The sequence below is a fragment of the Halichoerus grypus genome, chromosome 13 (genome assembly GCF_964656455.1).
Source record: "Halichoerus grypus chromosome 13, mHalGry1.hap1.1, whole genome shotgun sequence".
NCBI lineage: Eukaryota > Metazoa > Chordata > Mammalia > Carnivora > Phocidae > Halichoerus > Halichoerus grypus.
In genome coordinates, this window is record NC_135724.1 from 52,184,029 (window position 1) to 52,202,399 (window position 18,371).

General features: G+C 40.0%; 2 protein-coding genes across 2 annotated transcripts in view; one reads left to right on the forward strand and one right to left on the reverse strand.

The window, feature by feature from the left end:
* Nucleotides 1-6,354, reverse strand: part of MYOM1 (myomesin 1) — a 163,299-nt gene extending 156,945 nt beyond the window's left edge. Inside the window, exon 1 of the mRNA XM_036122338.2 lies at nucleotides 5,389-6,354. The gene's annotated coding sequence lies outside the window, so the exon portion shown is untranslated. The remainder of the gene's footprint in view (nucleotides 1-5,388) is intronic.
* A 122-nt stretch (nucleotides 6,355-6,476) lies between these two features.
* LOC118554612 (myosin regulatory light polypeptide 9) lies at nucleotides 6,477-17,071 on the forward strand. Its single transcript, XM_036122340.2, has 4 exons — nucleotides 6,477-6,627; nucleotides 12,577-12,775; nucleotides 13,220-13,381; nucleotides 16,578-17,071. Exons 2-4 carry the CDS (start codon nucleotides 12,592-12,594, stop codon nucleotides 16,748-16,750), a joined length of 519 nt encoding a protein of 172 aa, XP_035978233.1. The 5' UTR covers nucleotides 6,477-6,627; nucleotides 12,577-12,591; the 3' UTR covers nucleotides 16,751-17,071.
* Nucleotides 17,072-18,371: the final 1,300 nt, after the last annotated feature.

The window sequence follows — 18,371 nt, forward strand, 5'->3', positions numbered from 1 at the left end:
AGAGAAAGTATTTCAAAGGTGAGGGAGTGATCACCTTGTCAAATCTGTTTGAAGACTGAGAATTGGCCATGACGACATGGTCATTTGGTAACTTTGATAAGCACATGGTCAGTGAAGTGGTTGGGGAAAAAAAGCCTTATTATAGAGGGTTTAAGAGAGAATTGGAGCTAGGTGACTCTTTTAAGGAGTTTTATAAAGGGCAACAAAGAAACAGGACAATAGCTGGAGGAGGAAAATACACCAAGAAGAGGGTTTTTTGTTGTTGTTGTTGTTTGTAATATATTAATTTCCTATTGCTGCTGTAACAAATTACCACAAATCTAATGGTTTAAAACAATATAATTTAGTTATCTTACAGTTCTATCGTTAAAATTGCAATTTGGATCTCACTGGGCTAAAATGAAGATGTCAGCAAGACTATGTTCCCTTCTAAAGGCTCTAGGGGAGAATCTGTTTTCTTTCTTTTCCAGCTATGATGTCACTCACATTGACATCTTCCTATTTTAAGGTCAGCTCATTAGTAACCTTAATTTCATCTGCAACTTTAATTCCCCTTTGCCATGTAACCTAACATAGTCACAGGTTCTGGAGATTAGGACATGGACATCTTTGGGGAACCATGATTCTATCTGCTACATACAGGATACATTACTGCATACCTGTTGATGGGAATAATCTAAAAGAGAGAAAACTTGGTGATGCAGGACAAGGTAGAATCATTGGAGTAACATAAATTAGCAAATGGAGGAACTGGTTTCCACAGGAGCAAGGAGGGTACTTGCTAACAGAAGAAACAGGGAAAAGACAACATATGGGGACAGATGCTGGTCAGTAGGTAGATGTGGTGGTGACAGCTTGTGGGAGTCTCCGTTTTTTCTCAATGACTTAGAAATAAGGTCCTCAACTGAGAGCAAGGATGGGAGAAAAGGTGTTGGAGGTGCTAGGAGAGAAAAATTATAAAACTGACATCTATGATTGCAGGAGCATCATGGTAACATCAAGGGCCCACTTGAGGTCTTTGGTCATTACTTAAACTGTGACCATTCAGCATGTTTCCTCCAGTTGAGTAGACAAAGCATTGGTATATTAGTTAGTCAGGGCAGAATAACTACTCTACAAACTCCAAATTTCAGTGCCTTAACACAACTAAAGTTGATATTTCTCTGAGAAGTTTATATGGACTATTTCACCTAATGCACACAATGGATGACTAAAGTAGATGCTATCATTACACCCTTTTCCAGATGAGAAAACCGGAGAATTGACTGAAGTAAGCCTAAGCCATAATTTTTGCTTTAGGTATTTGTTTTATTTGGGAGTATTTAATAAAAAATCTGCCTCACAAGATTAACTCAGCAAATGTAATTTGGTCACTATATTCATTCATTAACAAATTATTAGTAGTATCATAGGGTACATATTTAATAACAGTTTGTGATCTTGCTATTTGTCTTTTAATCATTGGAGAAGCATTTCTTTAATAATTATCAGGGTCAGGTAAATTATTTTTTAGGTAATTCTTATTTCTTCTCTTGGTTTGGTTTATTCATATTCTCTTTTCTGGAATCCTGTTTAGTATTTTAATTTTTCTAAGCATTTATCTTTTTTCAAATTTATTAGTATGGAAGTAATAACTTCTCCCAAATATTCCTTTTTTAAAAATATTTATTTATTTATATGAGAGAGAGAGAGCTTGCAAGCAGGAGAAGGAGCAAAGGGAGACAGGTAGAGAGAATTCTTGAGCAAGCTCCCAGCTGATCTTGGGGCCGGACATGGGCTCAATCCCAGGACCCAGGACCTGAGCCTAAACCAAGAGTCAGTTGCTTAACTGACTGAGCCACCCAGGGACCCCACCCACTAAATATTCTTAATTCAATTCCACATTATTTCATCTTGTATATCATTCCTGAATTTTAAAGTAATTGTAATTATTTTTTAAAGGAATTCTTTATGTAGAAATTTCTAAACCCTTTTAATACACTTATTTGTAGTTTTGGAGCTTTAAAGCTAATTTCCATACAGATTAATTTAAAGACCTTAACTTCATTTAAAAGAAAGGAGCTCCTCCTACTGTTTTCCTGGATTAATGCTAATTTGCTACATATTAGTTTGTGTAGAAAGGATTAGAATTCCATTTATGTAGGCAAAACCAGAATGTAAGCCATGTCTCTCACCATTCAAAAATTTCTTACATGCAATAAAAATTGTAAGTGATCACTAGGAAATTACCAACTTCGGCAGTAAATACCAAAGGTTAATTCAGCCATGCTTCCTGTTGTTTGGGTAAAGAGTTTCCCTTCTTGAACCAAAGAGAGCACAGAATTGTAAAATAAAATGTGGGCTTTGGGTTAGGCCATTTACCAGTTACATGCATTTGAACAAATAACCAATTACCAAATATTTACTGGCACTCATGGATAATTAGGTACTATCCTACAAGTTAGGGATACACGAATAAGAAATACTGACCCCGGTTCTCCCTTCTGTCCTACCCCCGGACAAGCACAGAGACATGAGTTATAATCCTGGTTCTCTTATTACCCTTTGGGTAACACTGGCAAATCACTGAAGTATTTGAGCTTAGTTTTCTCATCTGTGAAACGGAGGTAATAATACCTACCTCACATGGTTGTTGTTAAGAACTAAATGATGGGGCACCGGGGTGGCTCAGTTGGTTAAGCATCTGCCTTCAGTTCAGGTCATGATTCCAGGGTCCTGGGATCGAGCCCCACATCGGGCTCCCTGCTCAGTGGGGAGTCTGCTTCTCCCCTGCTTGCCGTTCCCCCTGCTTGTGCTTGCTCTGTGTCTCTCGTGCTCTCTCTGTGTCAGATAAATAAATAAAATCTTAAAAAAAAAAAAGTACTAAATGATAAAAATGCTTAGGCAGAATACCTAGCACATAATAGGTATGTACTAATGTGAGCTCCTTTTCTTTCTCCCTTTGGATTTCTCTGGTCTCGCAAAAAAGCCTCACCTTGCGGCAAGAGCAATAGTGTCTTTCTAAGAATTATAGTACCCCACGAGAATCAAATACTATATACTCTGAGCTCCTGAAACATTAATGCAAGGTTTTCTCAACCTCAGCACAACTGACATTCTGGGCCAAATAATGCTCTGCTGTAGGGGGCTATCCTGTACATTGTGGAATGTTTAGCAGTATTCCTGGCCTCTACGCACAAGATGCCAGTAGCAGCTCCCTGGCTGTGAAAATCAAAAATGTCTCCAGGGGCACCTGGGTGGCTCAGTCGTTAAGCGTCTGCCTTCAGCTCAGGTCATGATCCCAGGGTCCTGGGATCGAGCCCCGCATCGGGCTCCCTGCTCATCGGGAAGCCTGCTTCTCCCTCTCCCACTCCCCCTGCTTGTGTTCCCTCTCTCGCTGTGTCTCTGTCAAATAAATAAAATCTTAAAAAAAAAAAAAGTCTCCAAACATTGCCAAATATTTCCTCGGGGAAAAAATTTACACCTGGTTAAGGACCTCTGCATTAGTGGATCATAAATTCATATGTAGTGAGTCCTACGGAGCATTTAAAAAAGTTAAATGACAAAATTGAAATAGAATAAAAACTTAGAAAACATCATAGGTACTCAAGTATTGCTTAGTGATATAAGCAATTTGAGAGAGAGAGAGAGCGCACGAGAGAGCACAAGCAGGGGGAGTGGCAGAGGGAGAGGGAGAAGCAGGCTCCCCGCTAAGCAGGGAACCCGATGTGGGGCTCGATCCCAGCACCCTGAGATCATGACCTGAGCCAATAATCACTGAGACACCCAGGTGCCCAGTGACATAAATTTCTTACAGTGAGTTTCAGTCAAAAGTTTGAAAGCCACTGGTCTGTACTTAATAAGACTTTTCACATAACTATCTCATTTAATCAGAAAACTCTATAAAGTAGGCAGGACACATGTTATCCCCATTTTACAAATCAGAAAATTGGGGCTCAGATCAGCTGAGGGACCTGCCCTCAGTGTTACCCAGTAGGCTAAAGGAAGGAAATGAAGCAGAACCCAAGTCTCTAAACTTCTAGTTACAAGGTAAAAAGGAAATTGTTACCTAAGGGCAAAGATCTCCTATGTGGCTCAGGACAGAGACATCATGGAGTCATAGGTCTTTGGCAGTGGGTCCAATAATTAAAACTAAATATCAATACATTAGATGGAAATTTGAAAAACATTTTATCAAGATTTTATGAACACTGACCACACAATTCCTGTTCATCTTCAATCAGCCAGTTCCTCTGATCACCTTCAGACAATCAAGCATGCTCCTCCATTTGCTTGGAATCTCTCTTCTCCTTTCCCACTGAAATTTTTTTTTAACTTTTAATTTTAATTTTTAATTCTTTTATTTATTTATTTATTTTTTAAAGTAAACTCTATGCCCAATGTGGGGCTGGAACTCATAACCCCAGACCAAGAGTCACATGCTCTGGAGACTGAGCCAGCCAGGTGCCCTTCTTCACTGACTTTTAGAATCAGCTCTTTAATAGTCCTCTAGGGCCACCTTCCACAAATCCCCAGGCGGGTTTATTTCCTTCTCTGTGTTCCTTCTAAAGGCCTTACCTAATTGTACTGCAATGATCTGTTTTACAGCTGTTCCTGATACTCCCTGTGCCTTTGCAACCCTTTCTACTCCCTCTCCCTCGATCCCAGAGGTAGCAACTCTGTCCTAGTTCAAATAGCATAAACCACAATAACCACCACACTGCTTGGAAATGAATTTGCTGTGTAATACCTGTTGACTGATTGAGTGGAAAGAAAGAAGACAAAGAAGGCAATTATCTGACAGTATGGAAGCAAAAGAATGCTGCTGCTTCCTTTTGAGCTGAGAAGACTGAACTACCCATTTCACTGTGGATTAAAGAATAGGACAGTAGTTGCAAGGCTCCAGCTCAGTGGTGGCAGGCCACCACTCGGTGGAGATGTGAGTACACTGCAGGGTGCTCACACTGCTGCCCAAGCCAAACTCCAAAACCAAACTGCAGTCCCCCACCACTAAGCCATCTGGAGTTGGCCCTGTAACTGTGTAAGTCTTAGGCCCTAAGCTGTCTAGTTCTGCGTCCCCACGTGATAAGATTAATTTAGGACCCCAGTTAAATAGATGGCTTCCTAGGACTTGCTCTAGAAGATTCGGAATCATTAGATTGGAGATAAGGCACCAGTATTTTGTATTTTTAACCAGCACCCCAAGTGATTCTTTTTATCAAGGCAGTTGAGGAAACTAATCATCTTTGTATCACTCACACTATAGAATTAGGGCAGTTATTTATTTTTCAGTGATTTCACCTCAATGTTAACTTTGGAATATGCTATTGGTTAACAGATAAAATGCTCCTGGGCTCCTCGAAACTATAGTTTATTAATATTTAGAATGTATTATTCAGCAGCTTTTACCTTCCTTTTCAGCAGGGTGATTCAAGTGAGAGGAAAGGACAACAGGGCCACCCCAAACGTCAGAACTGTTCTTGCCACATGAGCCAAACTAGGCACTGAGCCTTATTAGTGCTGGGATGATCTGAGCGTTGCCGGATCCAATTCACTCCTTTCGTAGTTGAGCTCACTAGAGCTGAGGTGACCAGCACCATAGTTTTCCTCACCAGGCTTTGGACGGAAAAGGACAGAACTGGGGAGGGCTTTCCTTTAACAAGATGAATTGTTAGAAGCTGTCCAAGGAAAGGAGAGCTGAGAAAAAAATAGCCCCAACTTTTTATTCCTATTTTCACCAAGCCACAAGTCTGCATCATAGTGAGAGATAGGGGCAAGATTTCGTTAGCTCTTGCTGGTCGCCTGTCTTCCTTCCTGGTCAGATCCAGTCTTTCCTTGTTAAGCGGGGCTCTGGTGGGAAAAATACCAAACAACGTTTTTGAAGAGGGAGTAAGTCTTCATCATTCGTGACCTCATGAAATCCGTCTGGGCCAAAAAGATAGTGGCCGCTTAGCTGAAGGCCCTGGAGACTTCCGAAGGTTTGTTCCAATGTGGAAGGGGTGGGGCTCTTCAAAACACAGCGCAGTACGCCGAGATAAAACCTCCTACCCAAAAGCCTCACAGACAGAGACCCAGACCCGGCGTGAGTCCCGCGCGCAGGCGCACGACCGCCCGGCGGCCAGGGCCTGGCGCTCCGGGGCCGCGCGGGGGCGGGTCACGTGGGCCGCGCAGCCCTCTCTGCGATGTCCTTACAAGGACTTGGGCAAACGGGCCCCGCCCCTGGCCGTGCCCTGGAATGTGAGGGGGGCCGACCTACAGGACAGGCTCACCCATTTGCCAACAGGAAAGGGGGGAAGAAAAGCTTACATGAAAGAGGAGGTATAAAAAGACGGAAACTCAGTCGAACCATTACACGAACGAACCATTACACAATCTTCTATGTTCTGAGTCGCCCGCTTTATACTCCTTCCCGTGCACTCGTTCAAAACCACCCTTCTAGCACACTGGCAACTCCCCCCACCCGTCGCCTTTCTATTAAGTCAGGCCCACTCTGTCGGCCGACAATGGTGACTAGGCTCCCTTCCGGTTTGCTAAGCGGAGGCCGGAAGTGTTGGTTTTAGGGGGCTCTGGGAGTAGAAGGGTGTTGATAGCAACAGCCAGGGCAGCGAGGGGGTTACCGAAGTGCTCGGATTTTCGCGGCTGTGCAGGGTGAGTGGTGCTCGCGATCCGGCGCGTGAGGCCCATCCCCGGGGGCCCATTTCCGCAGGGCGGCTGGGTGGGCAGCGGCGCTCCGCGGCGGGCCGCCAGCGCCGGGAGCGCACCTGGGCAGGTGTCCTAGCGGGTTCCCGGGTTTCGAGCCCAACGGCCAGCTCCGGGATCGAAGGCCACGCCCGGAAGTCCCGAGGCGCGAACTTTGTCCCTTTGCCCAAACTTGGAGCTCAGCAAGTGTGACTTCGCTCGCTGGCGCCGCGATCTTCGGCGACAGCCTGGCCTGTGAAACCCGAGCCCCGCGGCGCTGACTCCTGCACTAAGTTTAGTTTCTAACGTAAACTTGCCGGATTCAAGAGTTTGCTCAAAATCCGAAGCCCAAGTGTCCCCCATGCTGCAGCTGTTGTTGCAGCCGTGTGGCTACGTTTAGTAGGAATAACCAACTCAAATTAGCAATTTCCTCAGCATCCACTTCTATAATTAGAACTTTTTTTAAGTGATATTTTACAAAGGGGTTAAGGGTGTAGTTTGCAGCTTTAGAAAACTCCAAAATGCAACACCAAGTTCCTTTTGGGTGGAGACTTTGGGTTATGTCAGTTTGCCAAAATATTTCCTTTTAAAGTAGTTGAGTAGGTGTATGAAAGAATTCTTAACAGAACTTTGGAGCAGAAATAAGAGTTGAGATTTTAACTTAAATGCAAAATGTTTTATATCTGAAGATCAAGTGAGTATTTCTTAAAATTACTACTATTTGTTTTATGTCCTGGAAGACTTTTGATGAAACTTAACCACAAAAGCTTCACATGTTCAAGAGTGAGGCTTTACTGGCAAGTGAACCCTGACAACTAATTAACTGCTCTTGTCAAGCGCGAAGAACTTTGGGTGTGGCAGTCTGAGATCTAATCCTACCTTCAGCCGGAAGTTTGCATAGGAAATGAAAACTTGGTTCATTTGGAAAGGAAGCACCAACCTGAAAATGTATTTTTAAAAACTGCGGTTGGCTCCAAAAAATCACATATGCTTAGCTTGAGGATGAAGTACATTGATTAAATGAAACAGGAGATTTGGTCTGGATACTACATCCTATCACACTAGGTAGTGTTTCCTCCCTCCCTCCCTCCCTCCCTTCCTCCCTCCCTCCCTCCCTTCCTCCCTTTCTCCCTTCCTTCCTCCCTCCCTCCCTGCCTTCCCTCCCTTTCTTTTCTTTCTTTTCTTTCTTTCTTTTTCCAGGCCCAGTGTGGAACCCATCCTGGGGCTTGAACTCAAGACCCTGAGGTTGCGACGTTAGCTGACATCAAGAGTTAGACACTTAATTGACTGAGCCACCCAGGCGCCCCACTAGGAAGTGTTTTCTAAGATGGGCGTTTTTCCTTAAAGAATGTATCATATTTTCCTAGAATATTATCAGTTTTAGTGTCAATTCTGTAGAAAAAAATCTCTAGATTATTTTACATTTATTACCACTTTACAAATGTTACATTCTAGGATTCTAATTAGAGTAATCAATATTAGTATGGATTAATCCCATTTTATAAATGAAACCATAGTATCTAGAGAGGCTGAAAAATCTTCCCATTGCCCTTGATGTGTGGGAAAAGCCTCTCTGAGGCTTTTCTTCTACCATTTAATCTAGTGTAACATCTTCCTTACATGATTTGTATCCCTCCTTTTGTCATAACCTTGAATTGAGTCTCTTCCTATTTGATCAAGCTAAAACACACACACACACACACACACACATAAATTAATTGCTACCAACACTTAACCTCTCCTGATTTAAAACAAGGTTATACTCCTTTAGATCTGTAAACTGAATCTTCTTGACCATCATTGGCTCTGTTTCATTCACTTTCTTGTGCATCTGAAATCCTTTCATATTTCATAGACGCCTGCACTGCAAGTTTCCCTGCTTTAAAGTTTCATACAACAAATATGCCTTCACGCCAGAGATCTTTCATTAACTGCTTCAAAAATAGACTCCAGGCTATAACTTAGAATGAGTGAGAATACTCATAACTTAAAAATCTCAGATGCCTACATCTTCCCATTCTATATAAAGAATACTTAACATTGATGTATGAAATATTTTCAATGTTTTTTACCCTAACTTTCTAAACTTCTGTGGGAGTTGTGCATTTGCGGAAGGTTTCTAACATGAGGAGAGTTACATGTCTCACTTGTTTGGGGAAAGTAAAAGTGGATAACAAATTAGAATCATATAGAAAGGAGGACAGTGACAATATCATAAGTGATCTGCTCTTTGGGATCATAGCACTGTCCCTGATTTGGTTCCCTCTACATCAGTGTTTATTCCACCCATACTTTTATTTATTTTTCTTTTTATTTTTTAAAGATTTTATTTGTTTATTTGAGATACAGCAAGTGAGCGAGAGAGAGAGAGAGAGAGAGAGAGTGCTCATGCACGCACATGAGGGGTATAGGGGGGAGGCGCAGAGGGAGAGGGAGAAGCAGGCTCTCCACTGAGCAGGGAGCCTGATGCGGAACTCAGTCCCAGGACCCTGGGATCATGACCTGAGCCAAAGGCAGGTGTTTAACCTACTGAGCCACCCAGGCACCCCTCCACCCATACGTTTAGTTTGGTAGGGAAAAAAACCCCACACTTTCCTTATTTTAGAACAACTTACTGTGAAGCTGAACTGCCTATTGCTGGAAGGCTCCCAGTTTCTGCTGGGAGATAAACTCATAGACAAGAACACAACCTCCTTGAAAAAGTAAAGGCCCAGGTAGTAACTTGCCTAACATTATACTACCAGTTTTGGTAGAATTAACTACCTTAATTTGTTAGAATTAAAATTAATATCTGAATCTCTTAATTCTAAGGATGTCTTGCAGGGTTTTTCAAGGTCTTTCCCCACCTCCTCAATCTTTTAGAAAAAATCTTTCTCAACTCACAGTATTTGATAGATCATGTACCACCTTTATTTTTCATTATTGTCACACATTGTTTTAACTTGACAGTCTTCAGGAATGAAAACTATGACTCATTTCATAAGATTAACCAATCACTTCATTTCTTTATAGTTGCTTCCCCAACTTCAAGCTTCTTGAAGATAGGACACTTGCCTTACATTTCTTAATTCTTTTTTTTTTTTTTTCTAAGATTTTATTTATTTATTTGAGACAGAGAGAATGAGAGAGAGAGAGCACATGAGAGGGGGGAGTGTCAGAGGGAGAAGCAGGCTCCCTGCCGAGCAGGGAGCCCGATGCGGGACTCGATCCAGGGACTCCAGGATCATGACCTGAGCCGAAGGCAGTCGCTTAACCAACTGAGCCACCCAGGCACCCAACATTTCTTAATTCTTAAATAGTGCTTAACACTAGTGACATTTGATGTACATTGGTGTAATTAAATGATATTAAAGATTGATGATTAAGTATTGCTTGAGCTAAAGGAAAATTCTTTGAGACATTGTCCGTGCTGACCAAAAAAAAAAAAACTTTATAACTTTTACAAACTATTTTACAATGAATAGAGATTTAAAGAATGCATGATTAAAAGAAAGACTAATGGGAAATACTTTAAAATTCAAATACATATATTTATCTATAACTTTATAGCACAAACTAAGCATTTTAAAAAGGTACCTAGAGGACTCCCACCAAATTTTTGTTTTAAAGATTTTTTTATTTATTCATTTGAGACACGGAGATACAGAGAGAGAGAGAGCGTGAACAGGGGGAGAGGCAGAGGGAGAGGGAGAAGCAGGCTCCCCACCAAGCCAAGAGCCCGATAAGGGGCCCGATCCCAGGACCCCGGGACCATGACCTGAGCCGAAGGCAGACGCTCAACCATCTGAGCCACCCCGGCGCCCCTCCCACCAAATTTAATATTATGAGGTTTTATAGATTAAAAAATGTGCCAACCATTTGACCTATAATTCTCATCAGTTTCTTTGTTCTTAAAATAACTGACATTCCTGCCTCATGAGGGGAAGACAGTGTTGTCAAACAAAACAGACTATTTTTAAAGACATGCTTTGGTTTGCAAAGACATGGCATGCCTAAAATATTAAAGAGAGGTGGACTGGTAATTCTGTGCCCGTCATTGGGTCTCTGCCACTCACCCCAAGTCCTGGAGTACAGTTAAGAAATGGAGGAATAATATACACTGTGACTCTTTGTAGTTTTTAAAACTACATTTAGAATAGAGGGAAAAATTACAACCCTATGTAGTTTCGATAATGGTATTTACTGCCCCCAAAAGGTGTTGCAGAATGAAAATACGCATTCAAGAATGGTGCAGATAAATTATGACAGGCAGCCTCCCAAATTGTGGTTAAAGGAAACTTGAAAATTAGGGAGGAGTGTATATCATAACTTCTGGGTTGTGTAGGGTATATCTTACCAACAACACATTCCATGTATCACCGAGTGCTATATTGGATGGCCTGGAATTTGTGACTCTTCTTTGTGGAATTTCCTACTGAAATCTGAGAACAGATTTAGCTTTAAAAAAAAAAAAAATCTGAAGCAGAGCTTTTCTAATTATTTCTATAATTCAGTTTAGCCTGGGTGATGTGGTATAATCAAGGGAAGAATGTAAGAAATAACTTTAAGCTCATAGGAAGCATTGTATTCTAAGGTCACTTTGCGGTGCTGAGATCTAGGTAGTACTTCATTCTTTGCAGTCCACAGATTTATTTTTAGAGCAAGGGCATAGTGTTTTGCTACATCGTAGCTAAATGTTGTTTTCAGAACGTAAGTTTTAAAATTGTTATCCTGGTCAGAGAGTGAAATCAGGAGTGCCTATTTTAGGCCTGCTTGGAAGAATATAACTCAATACAGTGGCCTAGTCTTGCTGGTTAGAGGTTTTGCAGACTACCATCGCCACCCGGGCTCTGAAGGATGGTACGGTAAAATTTTGTTATCTGATGACTATGTGGTTTTTAACTCCAAACAAATTTTTATCGTCTTTTAAAGATTGAGTGTTGAAAAAATTGCCTTTTCATTTTAGGTATCATTAGGCTTTTTTTTTTTTTTTTAATTTTTAACTTAAATTTTACAGGGATAAATTTAGATTAGAGAACAAAGGTTGTTTCCATAGCTCTTAAAATGTTTTTTAAAACTTTTTTTTTTTAAAAAGTAAATAGCTTTAAAAACTGTTGTGCTGATTTTTGTCTAGAGAACTTAGTGACCTCAAATGATTTAACTTGGCTCTGTGCAAGAAACTGGTTTGGATAGAGTGGAAATAAATTGTAGGTGAATTCATAGTCTTTTATACTTTTTCAGTTAGCTTTTCAACAAATACATTTTTTAAACTACTTTGATTCCAGAAGTGAGGGTGCAATAAAAATTGTTAGTTGCAAATGGAAGAATGCTATTTGACAGTGGAGATTAGGAGATGAAGACCTGTTCCATCAATTAGTCTTCCTTCCTACTTTCTGTCCACCTTAGAATGGGATAGCCAGCTTAGCCTAGGGCTGCAGAATAGACTTGTTGAAGATGAATTAGTATTCCCCAGTACTGGCATAGCACTGAAGTATAGAACCAGTACTGTTTCTCCAGGTACCTATATTTTTTTGTTTGTTTCTTGTTTTCTCTATTGTTATTAAACCAGTAGATTTGGTTATCAGTACCTTATCTGGCTATCCAGCAGCTTGGGGAACATACAATCTTGTCGATAGGCTCTGAGCTTTGAATTTATGTTGGTTTTAGTCTGGAATTTGAAGTTAGTGACAGACTGTTGATTAGATGTTACGACTACTAAGGATGAGTGAACTGAAACATGAGTCTGGTTTTTCTCTTTGTAGTTTGGCTCTATAAGTAATCATATTGATTAGTTGAGCGAGATATCTTTGCCAAGTGATACTACTCTGCTGAGTAGTTTTTAGGTACATCTCTAACTAGCTCAGACTTGTCAGGAAGTTTTATTCAGTTTACTTTTTGTTAATCTTTTTTTTTTTTTTTTGTATTTCCCTTCCTAATTAGGATTTAAACGCCACCATGTCGAGCAAAAGGGCAAAGACCAAGACTACCAAGAAGCGCCCCCAGCGCGCAACATCCAACGTGTTCGCCATGTTTGACCAGTCACAGATTCAGGAGTTCAAAGAAGCCTTCAACATGATTGATCAGAACAGAGATGGTTTCATTGACAAGGAAGATTTGCATGATATGCTTGCTTCCCTAGGTAATGATCAGTTTTAATATTAAAGACTAAATAGAATTTCTGTAATGCCTGTGGAGCCAATCTAATGATGTAGTTTCCCAAGATTTAAAGTCTGGAGCAATGTTCCCCAAAGTGTGGTCCTTGGACCACCTGCAAATTTCTGGCCAGATCTCAGGATTGAGCTGGGGGCCAGCATATTATATGTGTGTGTTGTAAACACTGATATTATGAGAACACCAGCACTATTCCTCCTAACATCCCAAAGGAATAGCATACCATCTCTAGACTCTTTAATACAGGCCTTACTTATTGATAAGACTTTTTCCCAAATAGTTTTACTATTTGTGTGTGAATATAAACAGCAAACTGTATAAATGATAATCTCTCTTGTCAAGATGTTCACTATGATGAATACTTGGTGCATTTTGTGATGTAATTAAAATTATGACCCTCCTTTTCATTTAGGGAAAAATCCAACTGATGAGTATCTGGATGCCATGATGAATGAGGCTCCCGGGCCCATAAATTTTACCATGTTTCTCACCATGTTTGGTGAAAAGTTAAATGGCACAGATCCGGAAGATGTCATCAGAAATGCTTTTGCTTGCTTTGATGAAGAAGCAACTGGTAAGTCTGAGGTAACCTTTAATTACCAAGTGATTTAATTTTTGGTTGTGGTAACTAAAACATATAACAACTTGAAATATGATGACATAATACCCTCAGGTTTATACAATACCTGTTTGTGGGACAGGCTTTTCCTGTGGCATGTTAATCACTCATTTTACTGCCTCTACCCTTAAATATTTAATTAACAATTTAATAGGTGTATTTGGAACTTCTCTAGGAAACTTATGTTGCCCTTTTACTAGAATAACTCCACAAGGGTTAGGCTCTCAGTAATTGTGTTGAATGAATAACTTTTACCAGAGCAATCTTGGAAAAAGTATGAATTGCTATAGGCCATGATCTCAGTACAGTCTTGTATTTGTTTATCAGGTACCTCTCAGCCTTCAGATTGTTTAAATCTAGTATCTAACCTTTTGCTCTAGAATCAGGCTCCCTGATTTCATATGCTTGTTCTATATGATAGCTGTGTGATTTTGGGCAAGTAACTTCTCTAAGCCTCTGTTTTTGTACCTATAAAATGGTCAATAATATTACCTACCTCATAGAGTTTTTGTGAGGATTAAATGAGGAAGTGAGATACTTTATATAAAGTGCTTAGCATACTGCTGGCATAGAGTTAATTCTCAAAAAACCCCAAAAGTTAACTACATAAATGCTTGATCCTTTGGCAGAAGTGCATATAAGGGACACGTAAGGGAATAATTCACATGGCAAGGTTTTTGAGAAAGAAGGTACACCCTTTAGTTACATATTACTTGAACTATTTTATTTTATTTTATTTTAGAGAGGGAGAGGGAAAGAGAGGGGCGCTGGGGAGGGCAGAGGGAGTGAGAAAATCTCAAACAGGCTCCATGCCTAGTGCAGAGCTGGATGTGGGGCCCGATCCCATGACCCCAAGATCGTGACTTCAGCCAAAATCAAGAGTCGGATGCTTAACCAACTGAGTCACCCAGGCGCCCCTAATGTCAAGTACAGTCTGTTGTTAGAAGCAGTCTCCACACACAATATGGCCTCATTAGGCCTACTCAGGTATACCATCCTTGACTCTTGTATCATCTTCCTAACCTCCTTCCAAGCTCTTCTATGCATTGTTGTCCTAAACTTACCTCCACCATTGCTGCTTCTGTGCCTTCCTCATCATACCACCTTCTCCTCCCTCTTAAAACTGAAATTCTTTAACAGTTATACCTGGAAGGGATGGGGTGTGGGGAGGGAAAGGCAGAGGAAACTTACTTTTTTCCCTCCTTAAGGCACTTCTGTATTGATTGAGCTTTTGACTGTGAGCAATTGTTACTTTTTTTAATGGAAGGGAATAAAGCCATAAAAGAGTAAAATGTCTTATCCATTCTTCAAACTCATCTCAAAGATCACATTCTTTATAGAGCCTTACCTGTGTTTTTATACTATTTTCTCCTCATCCCAGGAAAACTTGAAGCCTCTCCTTTCTCTCCACATCTAAAGTATTTTATTATCTCTCTCCTGGCACATACTCTTCCTGACCTTCTATTCAGTTGTGTACTTACTCCCAATCAGCAATGGCTCTGTCTTCAACAGCGTTATGTTCCCATCTTTGTAACCCCTTTTAGCACCTACCACAGCTCCTCGCACATATTCGATGATAGGTTTATGTGATAGTTGAATTACTTGGTTGGAGATGAGAATTTATTTCTACAAGCTAGAAGTCTAACATTTGAGAAACATTTTAAAATGTAGAATGGAATTAGGAAAAACCCCGTAAGTCTAGAGTTTCTTTTGTGAACTGACCTTCTACTTTAAACTCATTTTATAGGAAATATGTTGTCAATGTTTTAGCTTAATTTCACATACAAGAATATTGTCAGATTTTTCTTTTACTTTATGAATTTCAGACATCTCTGTGCTTGGTCATTTATCAACTTTGTGTTAGTACATTAGTGGTTCTCAATCATGATGTGAATTACTTGGGGAGCCTTTTAAAAATATCAATGCCATGGGGCACCTGGCTGGAAAAGTGTGCGACTCTTGATCTCAGGGTCATGAGTTTGAGACCCATGTTGGGTGTAGAATTTACTTAAAAATAAAATCTTAAAAAAAAAAAAAAAAAAAGGAAATCAATGCCAGATAATAAATCAAGGGTGGCATCTGGAGTTTTTGTTTTTGTTTTTTTTAAGCTCTCTATCAGAACCCTGGTATCACAGATCCAGAGTAAAAAGCACACCTTTTGACTCACCATTCCACATCCCCAATTCCTAGCCCAGTGTCTGCGACATAGGTAATGCTCAAATATATACTCATGTTTTTGCACACTCAGGGCCTAGCTGTATTTGTTATAAAATTTAAATTAGATTTGCAAAAAAGAAAGAAACATTAAAAATCTCATTGTACATATAAAAAACAAACAACCCAAAGTCAGAGATAAAATGAAATGCCTGAAGTAACATACTTGTTAAAACAGGACCTCAGGGCACCTGGCTGGCTCAGTTGGTAGAGCATGTGACTCTTGATCTCAGGGTGTGAGTTTGAGCCCCACATTGGGTGTAGAGATTACTTAAAAATAAAATCTTGAAAACAAAAACCTGGACCTCAAGACTCCAGTATTCTTTCCACCGAAGCACTTTATTGATGTTTATGATGTGGTATTTTAGTGTTACTTGCTTATAGAATAAGTGTGACCAGGGGTGCCCCACACTGGCCATAGAGCTCACTTAAAAAAAAAAAAAAAAAGATTTAGTGTAACCATTCATGCTACTTTTTTTTTTTTTTTTTAAAGATTTTATTTATTTATTCATGAGAGACAGAGAGAGAGAGGGACAGAGGCAGAGGGAGAAGCAGGCTCCCCGCAGAGCAGGGAGCCCGATGCGGGACTCGATCCCAGGACCCTGGGATCATGACCTGAGCCGAAGGCAGACACTTAACCGACTGAGCCACCCAGGCGTCCCCATTCATGCTACTTTAAGGAACCATGAGGCTTAGTTTCCTTAATCGTACTTTATTGTTGTTTAGGTGTAGTTTAGGCCCTATTATGAAGACTTGTGGACAGAAGTCGATAGAGCAGAGCAGGATGATAGAGCTAGGCAGCTGTCTGCTGAGGCTGGCTTAAAACATGTGAAGAGCCCATATTTCCTATATTTGCATGCTTGGTCAAGTGTAGATGTTCCCTGTAATTACTCCTCAGAGTAGTATGTATTCTGATCCCCAGTTCTTTATTCTTTAGGCACCATCCAGGAAGATTACCTGAGAGAGCTGCTGACAACCATGGGAGATCGGTTTACAGACGAGGAAGTGGATGAGCTGTACAGAGAAGCGCCTATTGACAAAAAGGGAAATTTCAATTATATTGAGTTCACGCGCATCCTTAAACATGGAGCAAAAGACAAAGATGACTGAAAAGAACTTCAAATTCCAGCCAAACGTTCCTTGTTGCCACTTTGGGTATTTCTGAGACTTTCTCTTAGAGTCTGTTGCATGCCCTTAGCTTTGCAGCTTTTGCCTTTCTTGTATTTATTCTCAGCCATTTTGGGCACATGCATCTCTGTAATCAGACTGGAAATGGGACTTTTTATGATTTTCAGAATAGAAAATAGGGCAATTTAACTTACCAGCCCCCTCCCAAAATAACTGCAGTCTACAGAGTCAGTATATTTTTTCAGAGAAAGTTATTCACTCAATTTTTTCTGAACCATAATTAAACTTTATGATAAAAACTTACTTGTTTAAAATTTCTTACTTACCAAAATCGGCTTTTGTTAGTTGCATCTTCCAAGGAAAGGTAGATGAGACAAATCCTGGAAAATGATATGGTTGTTAGACCTCTCCCTTACTCCTTCCAGTTTCCCTAACAATCCTATCTCTACTATATATCCCTCTCCCTTCCAAAGAAATCAGTTTTAACTGCCTTAATTGGGTTTCCTGCACTTTGTCTTTCAGTTTTAAAAATAATTTTCTATAGAATTTGTATAGACATGCTAGCTTTGGTAGCTTTAAATCCTTAAGTTTAACATACCTGTCAGCATCCCTCCTTATCTGTTCTAAACTTTTGTGCATTATTTCATGTCATTTAAAATTAGACCAGGCCACTGAGTATAATTTTAATTTGTCCTAATTTTTTAAACTATTTTAGCCCCAAAAGGTTCTATGGAATGTTTCTTACCAAAAATATTTTTTTTGTATTCTATTTCAAAATGTTGAAAATACAAGCCAGCATCTTTTATTGTATGTAGTTTCTTTTTTAATACAACAGTCCCTCTTGAAATACCGTGTTTGTTTATACAGAGATTCACCATGAATCCTTGTATGAATTTTGGACATTCCTGACCTGCCCACAATCAAAACAGCTGAAGCTACATGCCTGGGAAAGTGAGATCATTATTTCAGTCCTAAAAATAACTTCTGCTATTTGCAGAAATGCAGGACTGTTTCAGAGTTAATCAGAAGTTTCATTTGCTTTAGGCTTCAAAAATCTAACTTCCAAATATTCATGAATTTTAAAAAGACCTTGAAATGTTGGGAGAAAAAGTCGGTTGAAAAGAGTTGATGGCCTACAAAGATGAGTAATTGACAATTACTCTAATAACTTTATGTTTTATGCTATTAACAAGACTATCCTTGGACAAAGCCATTACCTCATTCAATGAACAATTACTGAATTCCTTCAAGGCAGCAGACCTTTGCACTCAACAGGATAGGTGAGCTAGATCTTTTAATCTGGTGCAGCCAGCTTTATAGAGCAGAAGTAGAAAGACTAGGAACAAGACTGCTTCTGCCCCCTTCAAGATTAGAATCTTAGCACCTCCCTTAACTCTTTGCCTTTTATGTGTTTCTGAATTTCATTCAGTGGGTTAAGCAGAATACTTTTCCTAGGCTCATAGCCATGATGCTAAAATCTTGTTTGTTGAATTGAATTTCCATTTCAACTGAAAACATGGTCACTTCTGTTTTTAACAAATTTCCAAATTACATTGTTTCCACTACAGAAACAATGTGGTCTCATCTACTAAAATGAGCTCTT

Bases quoted from the DNA above. Each gene is read 5' to 3' on its own strand.
- LOC118554612 (XM_036122340.2), top strand. From the start codon at position 12,592: ATGTCGAGCAAAAGGGCAAAGACCAAGACTACCAAGAAGCGCCCCCAG. The intron at 12,776-13,219 runs GTAATGATCAGT...CTTTTCATTTAG, and splicing joins TGATATGCTTGCTTCCCTAG to GGAAAAATCCAACTGATGAG. The intron at 13,382-16,577 runs GTAAGTCTGAGG...TTTATTCTTTAG, and splicing joins CTTTGATGAAGAAGCAACTG to GCACCATCCAGGAAGATTAC.